This window comes from Perognathus longimembris, chromosome 1 (assembly GCF_023159225.1).
Source record: "Perognathus longimembris pacificus isolate PPM17 chromosome 1, ASM2315922v1, whole genome shotgun sequence".
Lineage (NCBI taxonomy): Eukaryota > Metazoa > Chordata > Mammalia > Rodentia > Heteromyidae > Perognathus > Perognathus longimembris.
In genome coordinates, this window is record NC_063161.1 from 6,810,910 (window position 1) to 6,834,474 (window position 23,565).

The following is a 23,565-nucleotide window of genomic DNA, read 5'->3' on the forward strand; positions in this document are numbered from 1 at the left end:
ACCTGTGACTCGGGCTAGCCAATGACTGACCCCCACATCTCTCCCCTGACCCCAGATCTTCCTGTGTGTAAAACCTAGGGCGTGCCAGGCACCGGTGGCTCACACCTGTAATCCTGCTGTGTCGGGAGGCTGAGGTCTGAAGACCACAGACTGAAAAACAGCCGGGGCAGGAAAGTCCATGAGACTTTTATCACCAATGAACCAAAAAACAAACAAACAAACAAACTGGAAGTAGAGCTGTGGTTCAAGTGGTAGGAGCCTGCACCAAAATATATATATATGACAGTAATGTAATTATTATTCTGTCAGCCCTCCAGCACTAAGATAGTATCACACTAATTAATTCCCAGTAAGAGGGGTTGAGGAGTCTGAGTTTGAGAATCAGATATTTGGAGTTGGGTAGATGAGAGTCCTGACACCCCACTGCACGTTCTGTGACCGTGGGAAAGCGGCTTCGCCTCTCTGAGCTTATTTCTTCATGTGAAAAAATGGAAATAAACGCAGTACTCAAGCCTGAGGATGTATCCTCAGAATGAACTGAGACAACACACAGGCCTTTTCTAGAAGGAGAAAGCTTGGAATGGTGGGGTTCAACCATGAGTCTCTCCTTTATACCGCTTTGCTCCGGTAGAAACATTCCCCTACTGTCTGTTTTTGTGTCTTCTTGTGTTGGTGAGACCAGAGTTGAAAGTCAGGCTGTCACTGGTCAGGCTTTTTTGCACACCCAGGGCTGCTTGGATCAGGACATTTTCCCCACCCAGAGCCTTGCTGACTCTCTCCTGCCCCCTGCAGGCCGCATGGACGACAACGCTGCTGGCTGTGTTTTCTGAGCAAAGAGGATGAACCTGGTATAATTACAGTGTGTGTGTGTGTGTGTGTGTGTGTGTGTGTGTGTGTGTCCTGGGACTTAAATTCAGGGCATGGGTGCTACTGTCCCTGCCCTTTTATGCTCAGGGCTAACACTCTATCACTTGAGCCACAGCTCCACTTCCAGCTTTTTGCTGGTTAATTAGACTCTCTCAGATTTGTCTGCCTGGGCTGGCTTTGAACCATGATCCTCAAATCTCGGCCTCCTGAGTAGCTACCATTACAAGTGTGAGCCACTGGTGCCTGATTTGTACATGTACATCAGTGTTTTGGTTGGTTTGGATCTGTATTTGTTAATTCATTAACTTCCCCACCCCTCCTCCCTTCTTCCTCTGGCCCTTGTCATATACTTTAGAACATCTTAGAACTGAAGTGTAGCCCAGTTGTAAGGCACGGTAGTAGTAGTAGTAGCTCGGTACTTAGCACTCCCAAGACCCTAGGCCCTAGCCCCACCCCTACCACATTAGTACATCCCAAGAAGTTTTCTCTTATCAGACCATTTTTCCACTCATGGAAGGAGTGAAGGAAGTACACAGAGGAAGTTAGCCCGTACGTCCACACATTCTCCTTATTTGTACATAAAGACTTCTGAGATTTGACAATGACACAGTACACACACAGCCTGTGCCCTGAAACATCTCGTAATCTGCAGGAAATCCATAAGCAGGGGCACCAGTGAAACATGGCTGTAGATTCTTGGAAATCTCTCCCACACAGAGGAGGGAGTCTGTTTTTGTTTTATGTCTTAACTGTATTTTTTTGTCTTTTCTTTTTTTGGTTCTGGGGATTGAACCTAGGATGTTGCACTTGTGCTTTGCCACTGAGCTACATTCCAGTCCAAGAGAGGGGAGGTCTTTGCTTTCTCCCCTTGAACAGGGCATGCCTGTGATTCATCGGTCAATGTCAGCTTTTAGTTGTGTGCTTATGGCTCAGGCCTGCAATCCTAGCTACTCAGGAGGCTGAGATCTGAGGATGGAGATTCAAAATCAGCCTGGGTAGAAAAGTCTGAGATTTTATCTCCAATTAACCAGAAATATGCCAGACTGAAGGAGTGGCTCAAGTAGTCAAACCAGCCTTAAGAAGCAAGCTGAGAGAGTCCAAGCCCCTGAGTCCAAGCCCTTATTCCAGTACACACACACACACACACACACACACACACACACACACACACACACTGCTGGGGGAAAGGGAGTAAACCAAAAGGGCAGAGGGCCAGGAACCGGGCTGTCAGGAACCGGGCTGTCTGGACTGGGGGCAGATCCCTGACTGTACTCAGCCGCCTTCCTGCAGGTTCCGAGCCCAAACTCATCCTCATTTTGTCTCTGTAAAATTCCAAGCTGAACTCTTAGTTTGAACTGGTACTGGCTTGGTGGCCCCCTCAGGCACCAATAAGACAGGAATGCACTGTACAAGCCAAGCCTCAGAATTCCTGCAGACAAATAAGAACAAATAAGAGGGGGCTGGGAATATGGCCTAGTGGCAAGAGTGCTTGCCTCCTACACATGAAGCTCTCCGTTCGATTCCCCAGCACCACATATATGGAAAATGGCCAGAAGGGGCGCTGTGGCTCAGGTGGCAGGGTGCTAACTTTGAGCGGGAAGAAGCCAGGGACAGTGCTCAGGCCCTAAGTCCAAGGCCCAGGACTGGCCAAAAAAAAAGAACAAATAAGAGCTCAAAATCAAAAGCACCGGGGATGTAGCTCAGTGGCAAAATGCTCACCTAACACCTGTGAGGACCTGGATTTGGTTCTAAACACCGCAAGAAATGAACACATCGTAGCACCAGACCCCATAGCAGAGATCAGGAGGACTGAAGTTCCAGGCCAACCTGGGGAAAAGTTAGACCCCATCTCAACAAATAAGTAGGGCATGATGGTGCTTGTCTGTAATCCCAACTAAAAGGGACGCACAGGTAGGAGAATCTCAGTCCTAAATTGGCCCTGGGCAAACCTTTGAGAACCTACCTAAAAAAATAGCACTGGCTTAGTAACCATAATGGCCTAAGTTTAAACTCTAGCACTGCCAAAACAAAAATACACAGGAAGGGGTGACATTGTCCGAAAAGAAATGTATTTATTCCCTGACATATGTAACTATAACCCCTGTGTACATCACCTGTAAATAAAAGTAATAAAGGGGCTGGGAATATGGCCTAGTGGCAAAAATGCTTGCCTCCTATACATGAAGCCCTGGGTTTGATTCCTCAGCACCACATATATAGAAAAGGCCAAAAGTGGTGCTGTGGCTCAAGTTGTAAAGTGCTAGCCTTGAGCAAAAAGAAGCCAGGGACAGCGCTCAGGCTGTCTGAGTTCAAGGCCCAGGACTGGTAAAAATTAATTAAGTAAGTAAGAACAATAAAAAATAAAAATGAAAAAAGCAATATCTACAACCAAACACACAGCAACAACCTAGTAATAGATTTTGGTTAATTGGATCCGAGATATGACTCATCTAGGGCTGGGAATGTGGCTTAGTGGTAGAGTGCTTGCCTAGCACGCATGAAGCCCTGGGTTTGATTCCTCAGTACCACATACACAGAAAAGGCCAGAAGTGGAGCTGTGGCTCAAGTGGTAGAGTGCTAGCCTTGAGCAAAAGAAGCTCCGGGACCGTGCCCAGGCCCTGAGTTCAAGCCCCAGAACTGACCAAAAGGAAAAAAAAAAAAAAAGAAAAGAAGAAAGAAATATGAGTCATCTAGCTGGGTGGCAGTGGCTTGCACCTGTCTGTAATCCAAGTTACTGAGGAGGCTGAGATCCAGAGGATGGCAGTTTGAGGATAGCCCTAGTAGAAAAGTCCTCAACCTTCAATCTCCAAAATGCCAGCAAACGACGGGGCTTGAGGTGTGGCCAAGTAGTAGAGCACCAGCCGAGCAAGCAAACCTACCAAGTGCAAGGCCTTGAGTTCAAACTGTGGTACCACAAAAAATAATGTATAAACAAACAAATAGGACCCATCTTGAGTCCTAAAAGGTAAATAAAGGGAGATCTCAGATCACCTACTATAGAGATCCAACACCTTCCTTTTCCAGAAGGGACTTAGGCCCTGGGATGGGAAGGGACTTGGTCCAGGGTCCCCAGGATGACCTTTCAGATGACCCGAAAGAGGTGTGGGTATACCCTGCCTTGGATGTTAATCTTCAGTAATTTGATGAAACTCTCCCTGGCTGGGGGGAGTGGAGCCTGGTCCTCCCTCCCGCCAGCATTCCCTGGGAGATCTTGACCACAGAAGCTGGTGTGTCTTCTGCCGCCAGCCTCTGATTCCTCAGGCTCTGGGAGACGTGTGTGTGTGTGTACACACATATATACACACACATATATGTATGTATATGTGTCTAATTTTCTTTTGTCTCTTCTTTTTTTCTTTTTGGGACTAGGGATTGAACCCAGGACGTTGCACTTTCTGGGCAAGCGCATTGCCACTGAGCTACATCCCAGCCCATGGCATCGATATCTTGAAAAGCCCAGATGATTTCTCTGTGGTGTTTCTTCTCCAAAATTCTCATTTCTTCTTCTTTTTGAATTTGAGCCAGGAAGCAGTGACGAGTAGATTGTCATGGTGAAGCAGGTGCACAGGGCCTTTTCTGAGAGCTATCTTTATCCCTCATCCCGCCTGCATCCATGGCTCTCCTCAAAGATAGTCAGCTGCAGATGGACAGGAACTCCACACAGTATGTGCACACACATTGAAAAATAATGACTTACAACACTAGTGTAAAGGCTTCATCCCATTTCCAGGCACAGAGCTTCTAAACTGGGAGGGGGGGAGCATGCACGCATGCGTGCTGTAATACTGGGGCCTGGGCACCATCCCTTAGCTTTTTTTTTATAGTTGATTTTATTATTTATTTATTTGTGTTAGCCAGTCCTGGTGCTTGAACTCAGGGCCTGAGCACTGTCCCTGGCTTCTTTTGGCTCAAGGCTAGCACTCTACCACTTGAGCCACAGTGCCACCTCCAGATTTTTTTTTTCTGTTTATGTGGTACTGAGGAATCGAACCCAGGGCTTCATGCATGCTAGGCAAGCACTCTACCACTAAGCCACATTCCCAAGTTAATTAGAGATAGGAATCTCATGGACTGTTCTGCCTGAGCTGGCTTCAAACACTGATCCTCGGGCTGGGAATATGGCCTAGTGGCAAGAGTGCTTGCCTCATATATATGAAGCCCTGGGTTCGATCCCTCAGCACCACACATATAGAAAAGGCCAGAAGTGGCGCTGTGGTTCAAGTTGGCAGAGTGCTAGCCTTGAGCAAAAAGAAGCCAGGGACAGTGCTCAGGCCCTGAGTTCAAGGCCCAGGGCTGGCAAAAAAAAAAGAAAAAGAAAAAGAAACAACCATTGATCCTCAAATCTCAGTCTCCTGAGCAGCTAGGATTACAGGTGTCCGTCCATCTAAAACTCTTGTAACTTTTGAACTAAGTTCATAGCTACCTTACAACAGGAATATATCTGCAAAGACATCTGCTGGCAGTTGTCTGTCCAACCTCAGACCGACATCACTGTTGTCCTAAGTCATTGTGGCCAGACATGACCATTTCACAACATCTTGTGTAATTTTCCTTTATTTTGTCTTAAACACACACACACACACACAAAACATAGCCAGGCACAGTGGCTCCAGCCTGTAATCCCAGCTGTCTCGGAGGAAGTCAGGAAGGTTAAGCTTGGAGGTCAGCTTGGGCAAAAGGTGAGCGAGACTCCATCTCAACCAATAACTGGGCATCGTGAACGCACCTATTTTCCCAACTGTGTGGGAGTCGTACATAATAGGATTGTGGATTGTGGCTAGCTGGATCGAGGCTGGCTCTGACCAACATGTAAGACCCTATTCAAAAAGTAACTGAAGCAAGGGCTGGGATCTAGTTCAGTGGCAAAGCGCTTGCCTAGCAAGTGCAACGTCCTGGGTTCAATCCCCAGTACCAGAAAAGAAAAGACAAAAGAATAATAACCGAAGGGGAAAAAAAAACAATAACTAAAAGCATAACCAATACTGGAGGTTTGACTCCATTATTAGAGTGCATGCCTAGCAAATGGGACAACCTGAGCTCAAATCCCAGTATTGCAACAACAACAAATATGCACACATACACAATTACATATATACACACACATATATGTGCACATACACATCACTCTAGGTATGATGGCACACACTTATAATCCCAACCAACCCTCAGGAGGCAGAAGCAGGATGTGAGTTCAGGGCCAGGCTGGACTATATAGTGTGATCTTATGTCAAACACACACACACACACACACACCCCACAAAGCACACACACACACACACACACACACACACACACACCCCACAAAGGGTTTCCCCCTGGACCAGCCTCTTTGCTTTTATATTGTGCCTTACAAGGTTGATCATGCTAGCAGGCAGGCCCCCTTTGCCCAAATCCCATTGGCCAAAACAGTCACATGTCCACACCTAATTGCAATGATGCTGGGAAATGGAGTCTTCCTGTGATTTTCTTGTTGATTTCCTATCAGGCCTTTGCCAATAAATCATTCTTCCCAGCAGTCTATAGCTTTATTTCTGTTTGGCTTTTTTATTGTATTCTTTTGTCTTTTCTTTTTTGTTACTGGGGATTGACCTAGGATGTTGCACTTGGTAGACAAGCGCTTTGCCACTGAGCTACATCCCAGCCCTAGAGCTTTATTTTAAATCTGAATTCACCAACACTTTTCTATATATGTGTGTGCATATACATATCTATTATATATGTATATGCATATATATATATTTGCCATTCCTAGGGCTTGGACGCACTGTCCCTGGCTTCTTTTTGCTCAAGGCTAGCAGTCTATCACTTGAGCCACAGCGCCGCTTCTGGCTTTTTCTATATATGTTGTGCTGAGGAATCAAATCCAGGGCTTCATGTATACGAGGCAAGCACTCTACCACTTGGTTATATTCCCAGCCCTCTTTTGTATATTTTTTAATATAATTAAAGGTAGAAACCTCAACATGATCATACTTTTTGTGTGTATGTGTGTTGGTACAGGGGCTTGAACTTAAGAGCCTCACATTTTGGCTTGGCATTTTTGTTCAAAGTTAGTGCTGTTTCAGTTGAGTGACAGCTCTACTTCCAGCTTTGGGCTGGAACTACAAGTCTCATAGAATTTTCTAGCTGGGCTGGCTTTGAGCCTCAATCCTCAGATCTCAGCCTCCTGAGTATCTTGGATTACAGATATTAGATCCTGCTGACTGGCAGAATTTTAAACTACCTGGGGTTTTGCTAAGCAGCCACTACTTAAGAGCACTTTGAAAACTGACCAAGACAGTGAATGTTAAAATTGTATAACACATAATACATAATGAATACAGCTGAATCTGGTAGGTGACAGACACTAATGTATCCTTCAGTGGATGGATGAATAACTCCTGATTCAGACAAGATGGCTCCCACTTTACCCCAAGGCAAAGAAAGACTCCTATGCTGGTTCCATCTTCCATTCAAACCAGCAAGGAAGTTGAGCTTTGGCTCAAGTGGTATAGCACCAGATTGAGTTAAAAAAAAAAAAAGCTAAGGGGCCCAGGCCCTGAGTTGAAATCCCAGTACTGGTAGGGGGAAAAAGGTCAAACCCTCCCTTTCTTCCTTTATCCAGGTGATAAATACTTCAATCCTTGCTCCAGGCATCCTGGGCTCTTTCTGGCCGTTGTGAATGGAATCATGTTACAAACCACATCCATCTTTTTTATTTGACTCCAGAGAGGGTCAGGGCCCTCCCCAATGGGAAGGTTCCAAACCTCTGGCACAAACAGACAGACCTATAATGCTTAGCTGGCTGCAGTCCACCTCTGGCTTCACTTTACCTCCCTTTGTTACTTCCTTTAGTCCTGATGACGGCCATATATCTTGGTTCCCAGCTTCCCACCTATTCTTGGAAGGAGAAAGGACCAGGCCTGCTTACAAAGATTCCCTGTGAAGCCTGACCACCCATATGGTCCATCCATACTGTCCATCCAGAGTCCCTGATAGATCTCTTCCTCTAAGCCTGACCCGCCCTCTGCTTTAATCCTAGATAGCTCCTGATTTGACACTCTGGCTCCTTTTCAGGTCTCTACCCTGACTTCTCACATGGATTATCAGAAATCATCCTTCCAAGCCGATGCACCCGGTGGCTGAAGCCTGTCATCCTAGCTACTCAGGAGGCTGAGATTTGAGGATTGTGGCTCAAAGCCAGCACGGGCAGGAAAGTCTGCGAGACCCTTACCTCCAATTAACTACCAGAAAACTGGAAGTGGGACTGTGGCTCAAGCGGTAGGGCTAATTAGCCTTGATCTGAAGAGCTCAGGGACAGTGCCCAAGCCCAGAGTTCAAGCCCCACTACCGACAAAACCACCACCACAATAATAAATTATTCTTTTAAAATGCTCAGGTCCTCAAATACCCCTAGTATCTTCCTCTGCCCTTTGGGCTTGGTAGTTGAGCACGTGCTTAGTGCGCTTCCGGACCCTGGGTTTGATCCCCAGAACAACAAAAAGGTTAACCCCCCTCCCCCAATGGGGACTATGCTTGTCTTCCTAAACTGGCCTCATGCCCCCAAGCCGCTGCTGTCCTTGATCTGCTCTGCCTTTGCGTGCTGGAAAGCTGCCTTGTGTGTGCACGTGTATGTGTCAGTAGTGTGTGGGTCGTGGGCTTCAACTCCGTGCCCGGGGCCTTGCTCAAGGTTATCACTCCACCCACCACTTGGAGCCGGTGGTTAATTGAAGAGCTTTGAGCTGCTGCGACCCCAAGATCTCATCCCCATGACGGCAGGACGTGCCTCTGGCCATCGGACTCAGGCAGGGTTTGGGTCTGGGAGTCACCGCGCGTGCCAAGGACCCACCGGCCGGGCCTCGCGCGGCGCAGAGGTTACCGCGCCGCGCCTGCGCCGCAGCGTCCGGCGGCCGCCGCCGAGCGCCACGCGCGGGCCGCACGCCGAACCCTGCGGCCGCCTAGCGCGCGTTCCCGCCGAATTTGAGCCCAGCGGGCTGCCGTCCGCCGCGAATTCACCGGCCAGCCAACCTCGGAACCAGAGCCGAGGGCGGAGAAGGCGGGCGTGCCCTAGATCCGACGTCCGGCTCTGGCGCGCGCGCGCACACGCACTCACGCCGGAAGGGGCGGGGCCAGGAGCGGCTTTATATAGCCTGCACCGCGGCCCGGGCGGTCTCTATCGGCGAGGTTGTGCGTCGACATGGTAGGTCTTCTAATGGCGTCTTCTCTCCTTTACCCGGGGCGGGCCTGGTTGAATCCGCGGTGCATCGGCGCCATCACGTCCTGTCCCACGCCGGAGACGTGCTCTCTCGGCACGGGGCACATGGCGGGGGTCGTAGCCAGGGCGATTTTCTGAACTGTGGAGGCGGGACGGGACGTGCAGGGCCTCCGGGCGGTGGCGCGGCCGCCGGAGAGGCGCCGTGGCGGGAGCGGGCCTGGAGGTCGGGCGGGTCGTGTTTAGGCCGCGACTTGACTATCCCTGGTCGAGATGTGGGTTGTGAATTGCGGCGGCGTTGCTACATGTGCTCACTCGGGGAACCTTGGGGAGAGGCTTGTGGAGGCCCCATTTTGAAGTGTCGGGGTGTACTACGTCGTATAAAACACCCGAATACACAGAAACCTCAAATGATGAACCTATTGACGGGCGGACAGATTGTCTGTGCTGAATGTCATGTTCTGATCTGGTTCTGTACGACCTAATGCCTCCTCTCCTGGGAGCTGGCAGGCCTCTAATGGGGTCTCAATATTCAACCATAAAGTCACTGCTTAAGCAGCTATCAGTGGTTTTGCTGAACAGTTGGGTTACTTATTGTACCTAGAATTTAAGTAAATGTTGGGCTTTAACTTTACATGGATGGAGGCCATCTACCGGAAGAGAAGGCGACCATCAGATACTACCGGCTGTGTGGGAGTCTGGTTGGGCCGCAGGGCAGCTTGCAAAACCGGGCAAAGTTCTTGGGTTTGGGTGCTAACCCTGTTGGCTTTTGCTCTAGTCTCACAGGAAGTTCTCCGCTCCCAGACATGGGTCTCTGGGCTTCCTGCCTCGGAAGCGTAGCAGCCGGCATCGGGGGAAGGTGAAGAGCTTCCCCAAGGATGATGCTTCCAAGCCTGTTCACCTCACAGCCTTTCTGGGCTACAAGGCTGGCATGACTCACATCGTGCGGGAAGTGGACAGGCCAGGGTCCAGTAAGTACACCCCATCACTCAAGTTGGGGGGTATAGGAAGGTGAACTTTCCAGGCTGATAGGAACCAAAGCACACGTTTGCCCCAAATTCCGCTTTAAGGCCACTATTAGTACAGTCATTTATTAGACAGGAGTCTGGGTGGGAGGAGTTTGGGTAAAAGGGCTTGAACTCCCGTACCTTAGCGCCTCCAGAACAGCTAGCACTGAACACAATTGAAATTCCCCTTGTTGGGTTTTTCGTCTTGCAGAGGTGAACAAGAAGGAAGTTGTAGAAGCTGTGACTATTGTGGAAACCCCACCCATGGTGGTGGTTGGTATAGTGGGCTACGTGGAAACTCCGCGCGGCCTGCGGACCTTCAAGACAATCTTTGCTGAGCATATCAGTGACGAGTGCAAAAGGCGCTTCTACAAGAACTGGTAAGGCTGGTACTTGGGTCTAGGTCAAGCTCCAGAGCAGGGAAGACCCCTCCAATGTGCAGGACTCTGCCTTTTTTAGATGCTTCGTGAGCATTTGGTGTTCCCCCAGAGGACAGCCCCTTTTCATTCTGTTTTCTTGCCAGTCTTTGGACTGAGGGCATGAGCACTGTCCCTGGCCTCTTTGCTCAAGGCTAGCACTCTGCCACTTGAGCTGCAGCGCCACTTCTGGCCATTTTCTGTATATGTGGTTTTGGGGAATTGAACCCAGGGCTTCATGTATGTGAGGCAAGCACTATTGCCACTAGGCCATATCCCCAGCCCCCCTTTTCATTCTGTTCACCCCCTGGTGGGTGGTAACTAAGCATCCATCCAGCATGAAACCAATTATCCTGACTAGACCTTTCCCAAGGTAGAGAACGCTTTCTGGTGCACGAGTTGTGGTCTTATTGTTTGTGACTTAACATTAATCACCTTGTTGGACCTCTGCTAGCTCCACCCGATGAGCTCCAGGCTCCGCTTGCTGGTAGAAAAGCCAGTAATGAGCCCCCTCCCCACGCGGTGCCAGTGTCTTCCTCTCACCCCGAGGGTGATGAAGGCCGGCACCCGCCCCAACTCTGCTCTGCTCCTGAAGGCACAAATCTAAGAAGAAGGCCTTCACCAAGTACTGTAAGAAATGGCAGGACGACATGGGCAAGAAACAGCTGGAGAAGGACTTCAACAGCATGAAGAAGTACTGCCAGGTTGTCCGCATCATTGCGCACACCCAGGTAAGCGCCATTCCACACAGGCAGGCCCAGGGGCGGCACCCAAGCAGGTTCTTGGTTGATTGAGGACCTGGTGGGGTTCTCCCCACACTGGTGCAGCCCTCTCCCTGGCCAGCAGAGGGCACTGGGTCTTCACTTTTAGCTACAAGCCTTAAATGGTAGTTTACAAGCTTCACTGTGCAGGGTTAATGGGAAGTTGGTCGGTGGCGAGATGCCAGCTTGGTGGTCTCGTTTCCTGCTTGTCTGCACATTTCTGGTCCAAGGCTTAGTGTCACCATAAATGGTAGTATCTACCATTAATGGAAGGGGAGTTGTACTGGTGGGAGTGAAAGTCTTGATTGATTCAGAGGCTTGGTTGCCTGTTAGGGAACTGCCCTTGTCCCACACGGAGCTAAGCAGTGTCTTCTTCCTAGATGCGCCTGCTTCCTCTGCGCCAGAAGAAGGCCCACCTGATGGAGATCCAGGTGAACGGGGGCACCGTGGCCGAGAAGCTGGACTGGGCCCGCGAGAGGCTGGAGCAGCAGGTCCCAGTGAACCAAGTGTTTGGGCAAGACGAGATGATCGATGTCATCGGGGTCACCAAGGGCAAGGGGTACAAAGGTGAGCCAGGGGTGCTCTGTTCCTTGGGTGCGGGGAGGGCAGCCTTGGCCTCGCTGTTCTGTGATGAGGCTCTGGAATGAGCGCTGGGCACAGCGCCCGACTGAGACTGAGGATTCATTCCCTGTTGCCTTCCTTCTGAGAACAGCCAGCCCACCAGGCTCAGCCCTGTGCTGGCTATGGTCTAGGACGAGGCCAAATATGAATGTCGGGTGGGGGCTTGTGAGGTTTGGCGTGGGCTCCTGAAGCTTACTCAGCTACAAGTTAAAGGGGCACAGCCAGCCAGAAAGGGTCCAGAGCAAGTCCAGGCCCCGTGGGAACTCAGCACACCTTTCTCTGTAGGTGTCACCAGCCGCTGGCATACCAAGAAACTGCCCCGCAAGACCCACCGAGGCCTGCGCAAGGTTGCCTGCATTGGAGCCTGGCATCCTGCCCGTGTGGCCTTCTCTGTGGCCCGGGCTGGTCAGAAAGGCTACCACCACCGCACTGAGATCAACAAGAAGGTGGGTGCCCTGAGGGGAGGGCCCTTCCTTGTTTGTGAGACGGTGGTAGTTCGCAGTTGATTGTAAGAGCCTTTCTCAGGGATGGCCCTGGCAAGGTTGTCCTGAGCTCAGGCTTGGAGTGAAAGCTATGCCTTCGCCTCGCCTCACCCAGCTGGGTCAGGAGGCTTACTGTTTCTCATAACAGTGATCAGCCCCTTCTTTCTGGGCGTGTAATGGCATCATCCACTCCTGGTGGGAGCCGGACCTCTCCAGCCAGGATCCCTGCAAACATTGGGGTCCTACCTCTGGATTCACTCCAGCTTCTGAGGGGGGTTTAATTGCTGCTTTCCATCAATCTCACCCTGTGGTTGCCCTTGGTCCTGCCATTCCCGTGTTAAGTCTCACTTCACTGTTTAGATCTATAAGATCGGCCAGGGCTACCTGATCAAGGATGGCAAACTAATCAAGAACAATGCCTCCACGGACTACGACCTGTCGGACAAGAGTATCAACCCACTGGTGAGTCCTGGGGGCGCCTCACCCTGCAGTTACCTGTCCAGCTTCTAGGTGCAGAGACACGCAGGGCCCTCGCCCAGCTGTCCAATGAGGCTCCCGGTGTGTGCTGGGCACCGCGCCTGAGGCTGATCATTCCCGGGGAACAGCCCTGGTGCTGCTGGCTGCCGCAGCCGGCCCCCTGAATCTGGAGGGGAACAGCTGCTCAGCGGTGCTTTTCTGACCAGTGACTTTATTTCCCAGGGTGGCTTTGTTCACTATGGTGAAGTGACCAATGACTTCGTTATGCTGAAAGGCTGTGTGGTGGGAACCAAGAAGCGTGTGCTCACCCTGCGCAAGGTGAGCCTCCCCTCCCCCCAGGGACACAGGTCAGCGCCTGGGTGAGGCCTGGCTATGAAGTTTCTAGTCTGGAGGTTCTTAGCCTCTTGGTGTACCCCCTAGTGGGTCAGGCTATGGAGACTGCTCATTGTGGGGAGGCTGGCTCTGCTCAATTCTCACTGCCGTCCTTGGCCTACAGTCCTTGCTGGTGCAGACCAAACGGCGGGCCCTGGAGAAGATTGACCTCAAGTTCATCGACACTACCTCCAAGTTTGGTCATGGCCGCTTCCAGACTATGGAGGAGAAGAAAGCATTCATGGTGAGCTCATTTCCCACTTGGCAGCTTGCCTCTGCTCCCTCTAGCATGAGTAGCCCTGTTTGTCTGCATCCTTACCCACTTCACTCCATTCCTTTCTGCAGGGACCACTCAAGAAAGACCGCATTGCCAAGGAAGAAGGTGCATAAAGCCAAGGCATCCAGTGCACGTCCTGCCGGTGGTGGCATCTTAATAAACGTTCCCAATGTTACTGGCCTCTGCCTCTGCTGTTTGCTCCAGGGCTGGGGATGCTAGATGGTGTGTACACAGGTGGCCTGCCAGCCCTGCATCCTTAGCATGGCTTTCTCCCTGCCTGGCCCAGTACCAACCAGACAGGCCAGGGCTGCCCCAGAGCTCCTGACAGGCCTTCCCAGGAGGCAGTGTGTGCCTAGCCCAGAAGTCCAGCTTTTGAGGGCCATGGGGCTGAAGCAAGAGGGAGGACCTGATGTTCCTGTGCTCTTGGCAGCAAGCTCACAGCAGACCCAGAGTCTACATGCTCTGCTCTGGCTTAATCTACCCAGCTTCACGCCAGGGCTTGGCAACTGCAGAACCTCACCATGAATTTGCTTCTCTCTCCCAATCAGCTCCTTGCGCTTGGGTTCTTGCAGCCCGGGCATTGTTCTCTGGGAAGCAGGGAATGTGCCTGTAGTGTCTCCTGCCTCCTGCGGGTGGCAGTGCATGCTATCCTCCAGGGCAGAGGAACAGGGGCGTCCACATCAGGCTGCAGTGGTGAATGAGTTTCCCCTCCAGGATTAGTCAGACAGCCTTGTCCACCTGTCAGGCCCTTGACTGCCCTGGTCTCTAACAATCTCTTTAGGAGGCAGGTGGGCACATGAGGTGGCTCTGGTTATTGTGAATGAGGGGATGTGGCCCCTGGGTGGGTTGCGGCCATGGAAAGGGGGAAGGCTGTCCAAAGAGCCTAGCGTCCCCTAGATTACTTCAGGGTCGCCTGACATCCAGTGGTCTGGAGGTCTATATGCCTTAGCATCTCAAGTCCCCATTTGGGTTATTAGGGTGTCCCTGGGTGGGAGGGGGGGGGCTCGGTGGGCTAACAATTCCTACCTCAAGCGGAACAGGAGCTGCCTTACAAGGCCAGTTTTTGGTCTGGAGCTGGGGGGTGGGCCGGGCGGCTGGCCCACAAATGGAGGCTGTTGCTGGGTCCTTGGCTTATGCACACCCCCAGTGCTCCCCCTCTGCACCACCTCCACTGCCAGTTTGGCACATGAACCCCCTCACCTTTCAACCAGCTCTTCAGGACTACATGCAAGTCAAGTGTCTGGACAAGGTGTGGAAAGAGTAGGACCTTACTAGCTCAGCCTCACTGGCACAGTCCCTTGAGGGGGTCAGCTGTGGCTATGGTGGTTCAGACTGAAGGCACCTTGAGTCCCATTGTCCTGTGTGTATGAGCCCTGCTTTATTGACATGGGCGTTCTGGGGTGCTTGCCCTAGCAGCCAGTGGGGTTGGGGAGAACCGGGTACATAGAGCCTACATTCCCGGGGCTCTGAGCTCACGGGGGGGGGGGGGGGGCTTAGGTCATCAGCCTCATGTGACTGGAGAAGTGGCTGCTGGCCACTCCCTATGCCTGCCCCACATGCCCAAGAGAGGCGCTAAAGATAGCCCGGGTGCCCACTTCCTGTCCTCAGACACCCCCTCCTGGCGCCAGTGGGGCCCCTCTGGCAGGCCACTTGGGAGGCCTGCCACCCCTGCTCATCCAGCCTGGGCAGAGCGCAGGGCAGCTGCAATCTGGGGTGTCACCGTCCCATCCATTTCGCCACGTGCACGCCAGGACCTAGCTGTTGGCACAACTGGCAGTTTTCCATCACGGAGCCGCCCATTGAGAGGCTAAGCTGCAGTCCATTCATTCTGCCCCTTCAGGAGTGACCCTGATGTCTGGCTAAGCTAGAGATGAAGTGCTTGGGAGCAGAAACATTTCAGATTTCAGAGGGGCGTGTGTGTGTGTGTGTGTGTGTGTGTGTGTGTGTGTGTGCATGCGCACACGCGTGCTGGTTTGGGGGACTTGATTTCAGCGTCTGGGCACGATCCACGGTCTCTGAGCTTTTTTGCTCAAGGCTGCAGCTCTACTTCCTGCTTTTTTGGTGGTTAAGATAAGGGTCTCACAGGCCTGCCCAGGCTGGCTTGGAACTGCAATCCTCACATCTCAGTCTCCTGAGTAGCTAGGACTACAGGTGTGAGCCACTGGGGCCCAGCTCCTATCCCAGAGCTTTAAGATGTGGGGATGCTTACGTGGCCTTCACAGGGTAAGCATCCCTAGTCTTAACAGTTCAAAGCGTCTCTATGAGTGTCTGGCGTGGTGGGCACGCCTGTAATCCCAGCTGTCGGCAGGATCATAGATAGGTTGGGGGGCTGCATCATGGGACCAGGTCTCTGATATTGGAGCATTTTGGATTTCAGAGTTTTGGATTAGAGCTCCTCTACCCGCAGTGTGCCCGCAAGCCCACGCGTGGGTCTGTAGTTACCTGCTGGTGTCAGGACAGCTCTGGGAGGAGGAGATGGTGTTTCCAGGCCCCGGACCACCTCATCTTAGACCCAAAGCCTGATTTAAATCAGGATAAGGGCAAGCCCCACCCAAGGCGCTGGAGATGCAAATGGCAGCTAGTTTGACCACTGCTGTCTTGTCCTGCGAGGTGTGGCCTGTGCCCCTCACTGGGCCCCAGTGCAGAGCCCTGCACCCAGCGGGGGGGCGGGGGGGGGGGCTCAGCCGGGCACTGGGAGGAAGAAGGACCGAAGGATGGAGGAAGTGCCTCTGTTCTTCTGGGCAGACCCGGGAGCTGGGGCTGCATGAGTCCTTCCCTGAGGCCCAGAGTCGCTGAGTGGAAGAGCCATGACAGAAACGCCGGCAGGGGGGCGAGGCCTTCCTGTTTCCCTTGGTATGTGAGAACTATTGTAGAACCCATGTAACACAGGCAGATGGGCCAGGTGTGGTCGCGGATGACTGTAAGCCCAGCTACGGGGAAGCACAGTGGCTCGAGGTAGTGGCCTGTGTCTGTCATTCCAGCTGTCATCGTATCAGCTAAGTCAATGATTGGGTGTGGTGGTGGTGGGGGGTTGTGCACCAGCACCTCAGAGATGAGGGAGAACAATAGGAGCACTGAGGTCAAAGTACCCCATGAGCTCCCCTCCCCCTCCCCCCCAGGGTAATCCCAGTGGGTAGACGGTGCAGGGACAGTGACGTGGGGAATGTCTAGGGGTGCAGTGGGGAGGGAGCTGGGAGAGCCACCCCCAGACCCTCCGCCATGGGACCCTCTTCTCCAACCCGGACAGGGCAGGAGCAGGTGGGGAGACCGTGTGTGTTGGCTCTACCACGCGCTGCGTGCGGGGCACAGGACCTGGGCTCACCCCCCACCGAGGGGAGGCAGGTGCCCGGGAATGCCCGCTTCACCGTGACACCGGGCGGAGGCGCCAGGCTTCCAGGGCGGGAGGCCGGTGCAGCAGCGCCCCCTGCAGGCTCCCCGCTGCCTCTCCGGTCCCCTCTGCACCCGAGGGAAGCCAGCTTGCTCTGCCCGGCTTGGCATCTGTGTCCCCACACTGGTGCCCCGCTGCTCAGGGGCCCCTGATGGTGGCCATTGGTTCCCTGGTGCCCAGATGGGTTCACCCCAAGGCTAGGGCAGCAGGCCATGGCAGGACAGAACGGCAACAGATCCCCCCCCTCCTTTCTCCAGACTGGCCTCCCCACCTGTATTCCGAACCCCACATCTGTTCTCCAGTCAGCAAGCAGCCTGAGCGATTCTGTTCACCCCAAGTCAGATTGCAGCCCTCCTCCGCCCCACGGTCCCCACGGAGCCCACGGGACACAGACCAGAGGCCCACGCGGCCCTGGCCGTGTTCCTCATCTTCTCACGTTCCCCCCCCCCCCCTTGCTTTCTCTGTTCTTCTAGCATGGCTACTGCCCCAGGGCATTTGCACTGGCTGGGCCTTCTTCCTTGTCTGTCCATCCCCTAGCAATTTGCAGAGATGTGCAGCCCCTGGCCCCCCCAAGCCCCTGTCCCTGCCTGCCCTACCTCAATCATACCAGAACCCAGCACCCTGCCCCCTCCTGCTCCCTGGGGACATTGGTGGGGTCACTGATGGCTCCAGGCTTCCAGGGAGGTGAGGAGGGGTGCGGTGGTCTTAGCCCGGGAGAGGGCAGAACGCCAGCGGGCAGCGGCTTCTTCAGAGCAAATTCAGGAAACGTCGATTGAGTCCAAGTCTCTCCCCCCCCCCCCCGCAGCCTGCCTCAGTTTCCCTTTTGTAGTGGGCTGTGAGGAGAATAGTTGTATGGAGGCTTTTGTAGCCTCAGGGGCCAGATGCCAAGCATTGTTTTCCATTCCTAGGAGGGTGGGCCCTTCCTGCCAGAGAAAATTCCAGGCTCGGCAGCCTGGCGGGGAAAGATCCTGCCACCCCCGTGACCACACACCCAGCGGCAGAGCCCGCACTGGCCGCGTTCTTGCTCTCCTGCGTGGCTCTCGGGCCCAGTGGAGCAAGCCAGCTCGGCTGGGGAGCGGCCTCTCCTCCTTGGCTTTTGTCTCGCTGGGCCCTGTCCCTTCCCTACACCCTTCCCGCCTTCGCTAGGTGCCACCCAGGCTCAGGAATATCCCAACCAGTGCCAGGCTTGCCCTCTTCCCGTGTCTGTTACTCCGGGTCCTGAGAAAGATACAGAGTCCCTGTCCTCTCACTATGCAGCCCATAGGCAGTTCAAGGCTGGCCTTGAACTTGGGATCCTCCTGCCTCAAGTGCTGGGATTGCAGGTGTGCACCACAGCACCGACGGGAACCTGGGGGTTCTAAGGGTGCCCCCTATAATTCCCTATGTCCAGGTTTCTTTGATTCTGGTAGGGGATTGCAAGAATGTTGGACTCCTATTATTTGGATCTCAAAAAATCCTGAGGTGGGGAGGGAAATGGTCCATATTTGACGCCCCCAAAACTCTCTGGTTGCAAGAATCTGTGCAGTGAATGTGCTGTTCTTCGTGTGTGTGCCAGTAGTGGGGCTTGAACTCAGAGCCTTGTGCTGCTCTCACTTAGCTTTATTCACTCAAGGCTGGTGCTTAAGCCACACCTCCACTTCCAAGGCTGGTTAGTTAGAGATAAGAATCCCAGATTGGTCTGCTGGGGCTAGCTTCGAACCCGGATCCTTGGATCTCAGCTTCTGAGTAGCTAGGATGACAGACGTGAGCCACTAGCATTTGGCTAAACACACACTTTCAAGAATGCCAGGAAGTAAAACAAGCAAGTCAAGCCCAGCTCTGGTGGCTCAGCCTATAATCTTAGCTACTCAGGAGGCTGAGATCTGAGGATCACAGTTCAAAACCGGCCTACGCAGGAAAAGTCCTGAGACTCTTCTCTCCAACTAACCACCAGAAAACTGGAAGTAGTGTCATGGCTCAAAGTGGTAGAGTGCTAGCCTTGAGCAGAAAAGCCCAGGGACAGCACCCAGGTCCTGAGTTCAAGCCCCACAACACACACACACACACACAAAGGTAAAACAAGCTATTCTGGGTAAGGGGTGGGGCATGCTAGAGGGAGGAAATTAGGCTGACAAGGGAGGTGAACAAAGATGAAGGTAGTTGGCTTGCACACGTGAAAAGAGAACAATAAAGCTTGTTGAAACGGATGGGGGAGCGTGGCAGAAGAGTAAGATTGCACATTGTCACCTTGTATGCTTGTGTGGAAATGTCAACTAGCATAAGCTAAGGAAGAAAAAAGAAAAGTTTTATATGCACACATACACACATATTATGTATACACACACACACACACACACACACATATTTGTCAGTCCTGGGGCTTGAACTCAGGGCCTGGGCACTGCCCATGAGCTTTTTCTCCCCTCAAGGCTAGTGCTCTACCACTTGAGCCATAACGCACAACGCCATTTCAGCCTTTTCTGTGTATGCGGTACTGAGGAATGGAACCCAGGGCTTCATGCGTGCTAGGCGAGCACTCTCCCAGCCCCAGGAATAATTATTTTTTTTTTTAAAAAGAATGTATAACACTCATGCCAGTGGCTCATGTCTATAATCATGGCTACTCAGGAGGCTAGGATTTGAGGATCAAGTTTCAAAGCCAGCCCATGTAGAAAATCCTATAAGATTCTAACCACCAAAAAAGCTAGAAGTAGCTGGAGGCTGGGGGGCTCACGCCTGTGATCCTAGCTACTTAGGAGGCTGAGACCTGAGGACGGTGGTTTGAAGTCAGCCCAGGCAGAAAAGTCCCTGTGAGACGCTTAAGTGGTAGAGCGCTAACCTTGAGCAAAAGAGCTCAGTGGGGCTGGGAATATGGCTGAGCGGTGGAGCGCTCGCCTTGTATACATGAAGCCCTGGGTTCGATTCCCCAGCACCACATATACAGAAAATGCCCAGAAGGGGCGCTGTGGCTCAAGTGGCAGAGTGCTAGCCTTGAGCAAAAAAGAAGCCAGGGACAGTGCTCAGGCCCTGAGTTCAAGCCCCAGGGCTGGCAAAAAAAAAAAAAAAAAAGTTCAAGCAGCCCTTGTGCTGGTGTGTATGTGTGCAAACACACGCATACACACACACACACACACAGAATGTGTCATTCTAGAATTTTCTGGCGGGAAGATGCTGTGGCTCTGGAGGTCTGGCCGTTACCCGCAGTGCTGACACCCCGTGGATGGATGGATGGATGTGGGAGACCGAGGAGCCTCAGTGCTGGGCCGGGGTGGGGGGGGGGGTGGTCTCCAGGGGCGGGGAGGCCAGGGGGGGGGCGGGGAGGCCAGGTGTGCCGGGATGGTGCTGTGGGCGCGGGCGGCAGCCGGCACTGGTGACAGCCGGTCTTCCCACCGTGCCCGAGCCCCTCACACCTGGCCCTGACCCAGGGAGGGGAGGGGGAGAGGAGGGGGCGAGAGCCTGGATACCCCCTTTCCCCCCACCCCCGCGGTGGCTCTAGCGGCTGTCTACTGGTGGTGTGCTGCACCCAGGTGAGAGCCAAGTGGTGGTGGGGGGGTTGGGGAGTAGCCAGCGTGGATCTCACTGTCCCCGAGGGCAGGGCAGCCCGCAGCCGCGGGGGGCGCTCAGATACCCCCTTCTCCTCTGATCACGCACTGACCCCCACCCCCCCACAGGCCCTGTCTGTCTGTCCGTCCAGCCTGGCCTGGGGGTCCTGCCTTTCCCCGCCCCCCCCTCGGCTCCCCGCCGGTGCCCTCCTGGCCGCCCCCCCCTCCCTCCTCACCCCCCCCCCCCCCCCGGCGCCCAGCGGGCTGTGGGAGCTGGAATTCCAGGCGGCCCCTGGCGTGTGCACACCGCGTCCCGCCGGCCTGCCGGGGCACCTCCTCTGACTCGGGGCCAGGAATTCCTCTTGCTTGCTCCCCACAACTCCTGGGGGGGGGAATAACGGGGGTGTTGTGGCAAGGGGACAGAAGGAGGGGCGGGGGCGGGGGAGCCATCGGAATCATGGCCTGGGGCTACCCGGTGGTCCGTGGGGTGAGCAGGGGAGGGACAGGCTCTGCCCTCGCCCCCGCCAGGACACAGCCCGCCCAGAGAGGAAAGCTCGACTCAGGGCAGCGGGGAGGCACGAGAGCTGGGGGGCAGGGGGGGGGGGGTGTGGATCTCCACGTGGACGGAAGATGGCGGGTTTGGGAGGGGGTCCGAGGGACAGCCTGCTGGAGCCATGAGGGCTGACTGTCAGCCGCAGGAAGTAGAATCCCATCTGACTCTCACCCACCATGGTCGGTGCGCTGCTCCCTGACTGGGGGGGGGGGGGGGGCCTGGGGACACAGCTCGCGTGCTCGGTCATCCACTGCACGGCCTGGTCCAGGGGCAGCCGGCAGGGACCACCTGCCGAGCGCAGATCAGAGTCGTGTGTGTGTGGAGGAATAATTACGAGGTGATGACTAGCGGGTGTTTATGTGAGTGTAAGTACAAATACTTTAATACCTAATGATGATTGCGCTTGCCACCTGTATTTTCTTTTTGCTAGCGCTGGGGCTTGAACTCAGGGCCTTGAGCTGTTGATAAGCTTTTTTTTTTTTTTTTTCTTTTGCTCACAGTTGGCTCTCCAGTACTTGGGCCACATCTCCAGTCTGGAAAACTTGCTGATGAATCGGAGATCCAATACTGTGGGCCTTTCTGCCCAGACTGGCTTTGAGCCTCCATCCTCAGACCTCCACCCCTTGAGTAGCTGGGATTACAGGCATGAGCTACCAGTGCCCCGTTTTCACTCTGATTTTTAAGTTCACCCCAACCTTTGTCCTCCCTGGCTGGCATATTTCTACCTGCACACTTTTTCCTTCTTTTCTTTTTTTTTTTCTGGTGAAGTATTTCTAGACACCCACCTGGCCCTGTCTTGGCTTGCCTGGCCCTCCAGCTGTGCTGCCCAGAGCAGTCTGGCTCGTCGGTGATGTCAGCGCTGGGGAGACGGTGACTTCGGGTGGGGATTGCCCTGCCCAGGCGCCGCTGGCCTCGAACCAGGCCTCCTTCCTCCTCCAGGAAGCCTCCCTGGCTTATTCGCCTCAGCTTCATCCTCACGGGGGGTGAGTGAGGTCTGCGGTCAGAGGCCCCCAGTGGACTCGGAGCGCCCGCTGGGCGGTGGAAGGCATGCCTTCCCCTTTGGGGGGGGGCCTCAGCTCTTCTGAACCACGTGGTCCTTCTCCACGGGCAGCCCTCGGACTTCACGCGTGGAAGAAGCGTGGACGGCAGCAAGTGGCCCTAGCGCTCACAGCGAGAAGACATGAGCCCTTCAACATCATGGACAGTTTGAATGTTACTTTACCTACACGACTCTTGTTTGTTTTTTCCTCTCTCTCTTTCTTTTTGGTGTTGGGTACCGAGGCTTGAACTCAGGGCCTGCACTCTGGCCCTTAGCTTTTTCCACTCAAGGCTGGCACTCTACCACTTAGGTCACAGCCCCACTTCTAGATTTTTGGGGGGGATTTAATTAGGGAAAATGGTCTCATGGACTTTCCTGCCTGGGCTGGCTGGCTTTGAACGCGACGCACAGATCTCGGCCTCCTGAAGTAGCTGAGCTCACGGGCGTGAGCACCAGAGCAGGGCTCCTTCGAGAACTGTACACACCAGCTTTGCACTGATGCTGCCTGCCTGGCGTCTCCTTCCCGCTGCGGCCTGAGCCTCGCGGATCTGACCTCCGCTGCCAGCCTCCCCCAACCTGGCTGCTGAGGCTCAAATCCACAGGTGCCACGCAAGCCGCAGAACGAAGCGTCCAGGCCGCTGGGCACAGAGCCCACAAAGCTTGGTCATGAACAAGTGGGGCTCTTGGAGAGGATGGAGCCCCCCCCCCCGGCACGGAGTTCCCCTGGCGACAGGGACGGGTGACCTGACCAGGAGCCAGGCCGAGGGCCAGCTCGTCTTGGAGCCAGCTTCACAGGTGTGTAAAGTGTGAGGTTCTTCTCTTCTTTGTTTATTTGTTTTTGTTGCCAGTCCCAGGGCTTGAACTCAGGGCTTGAGCACTGTCCCTGGCTTCCTTTTGCTCAAGGCTAGCACTCTGCCACTTGAGCCACAGCGCCCCTTCTGGCCATTTTGTATACATGTGGTGCTGGGGAATTGAACCCAGGGCTTCATGTATACGAGGCGAGCACTCTACCACTAGGCCCTATTCCCAGCCCGATTCCTCTCTTCTTTGCCTGCCTGTTACGGTGTGAGGAGAGCAGACACGAACTTGAACGACGCGGTAGTGGGCGGGGCTAAGGAGAAGGGTGCGGGAAGAGCCGCGTGCAGGGGTGTTGGGGGCACTGGGGTACATGCTGGGTGTTGGGGAGGGGACACAGGTGGCTATTTTACACGGTGTCTCCTCTAAACAGAGTCCTGGAGGACAGGAGGGAGGAGCTGGGGCTCTCTGGGCAGGCGCTGCCCAGTGCTCCTGCCCCTGGAGGGGCTGGAAGGCAGGCAAGGCCGTTTCCCGAGCCCGCCTCCAGCCGGGGTCCCTGTGAGGCTCTCAGTATGGACTGCCCCCCCCCACTCCCCGCCAGGGCAGGCTGCGCCCTGACTGCTCCCCAGCGGTGCCCGGTCTCCACCCAGGCTCAGCACGACACGACTCCCTGGCGATGGGTGGATGAGCAAACGTGCCTGCCCCAGCTGGCTTTGGCAGACCTGCCCCACCTGTGGGCATGAGGCCCCTTCGAAGCCGCCAGGCTGGGTCTGGGCCCACTTTCTCCCCTGGCGGCTG

General features: G+C 54.1%; 1 protein-coding gene and 3 non-coding genes across 4 annotated transcripts; all 4 read left to right on the top strand.

Annotated features, from left to right (window-relative positions):
• Positions 1–9,007: 9,007 nt before the first annotated feature.
• Rpl3 (ribosomal protein L3) lies at positions 9,008–13,644 on the top strand. The gene is made up of 10 exons (XM_048355193.1): positions 9,008–9,046; positions 9,837–10,029; positions 10,277–10,445; positions 11,077–11,212; positions 11,623–11,809; positions 12,149–12,309; positions 12,706–12,807; positions 13,045–13,140; positions 13,319–13,438; positions 13,540–13,644. The coding sequence occupies exons 1-10, from the start codon at positions 9,044–9,046 to the stop codon at positions 13,582–13,584; spliced, it is 1,212 nt and encodes a 403-aa protein (XP_048211150.1). The 5' UTR covers positions 9,008–9,043; the 3' UTR covers positions 13,585–13,644.
• On the top strand, positions 9,464–9,527 carry LOC125341463. The gene has a single exon (XR_007208986.1). It is a non-coding gene; the product is annotated as a small nucleolar RNA SNORD43 (small nucleolar RNA).
• Positions 11,029–11,076, top strand: LOC125341747. Its single transcript, XR_007209076.1, has one exon. It is a non-coding gene; the product is annotated as a small nucleolar RNA U82P (small nucleolar RNA).
• On the top strand, positions 11,862–11,955 carry LOC125341703. The gene has a single exon (XR_007209056.1). It is a non-coding gene; the product is annotated as a small nucleolar RNA U83B (small nucleolar RNA).
• Positions 13,645–23,565: the final 9,921 nt, after the last annotated feature.

What these genes read in the sequence shown, in the direction of transcription:
- Rpl3 (XM_048355193.1), top strand. An exon ending in GCATCATTGCGCACACCCAG is followed by an intron (nt 11,213 to 11,622) that starts GTAAGCGCCATT and finishes TCTTCTTCCTAG; the next exon opens with ATGCGCCTGCTTCCTCTGCG. An exon ending in CAAGGGCAAGGGGTACAAAG is followed by an intron (nt 11,810 to 12,148) that starts GTGAGCCAGGGG and finishes CTTTCTCTGTAG; the next exon opens with GTGTCACCAGCCGCTGGCAT.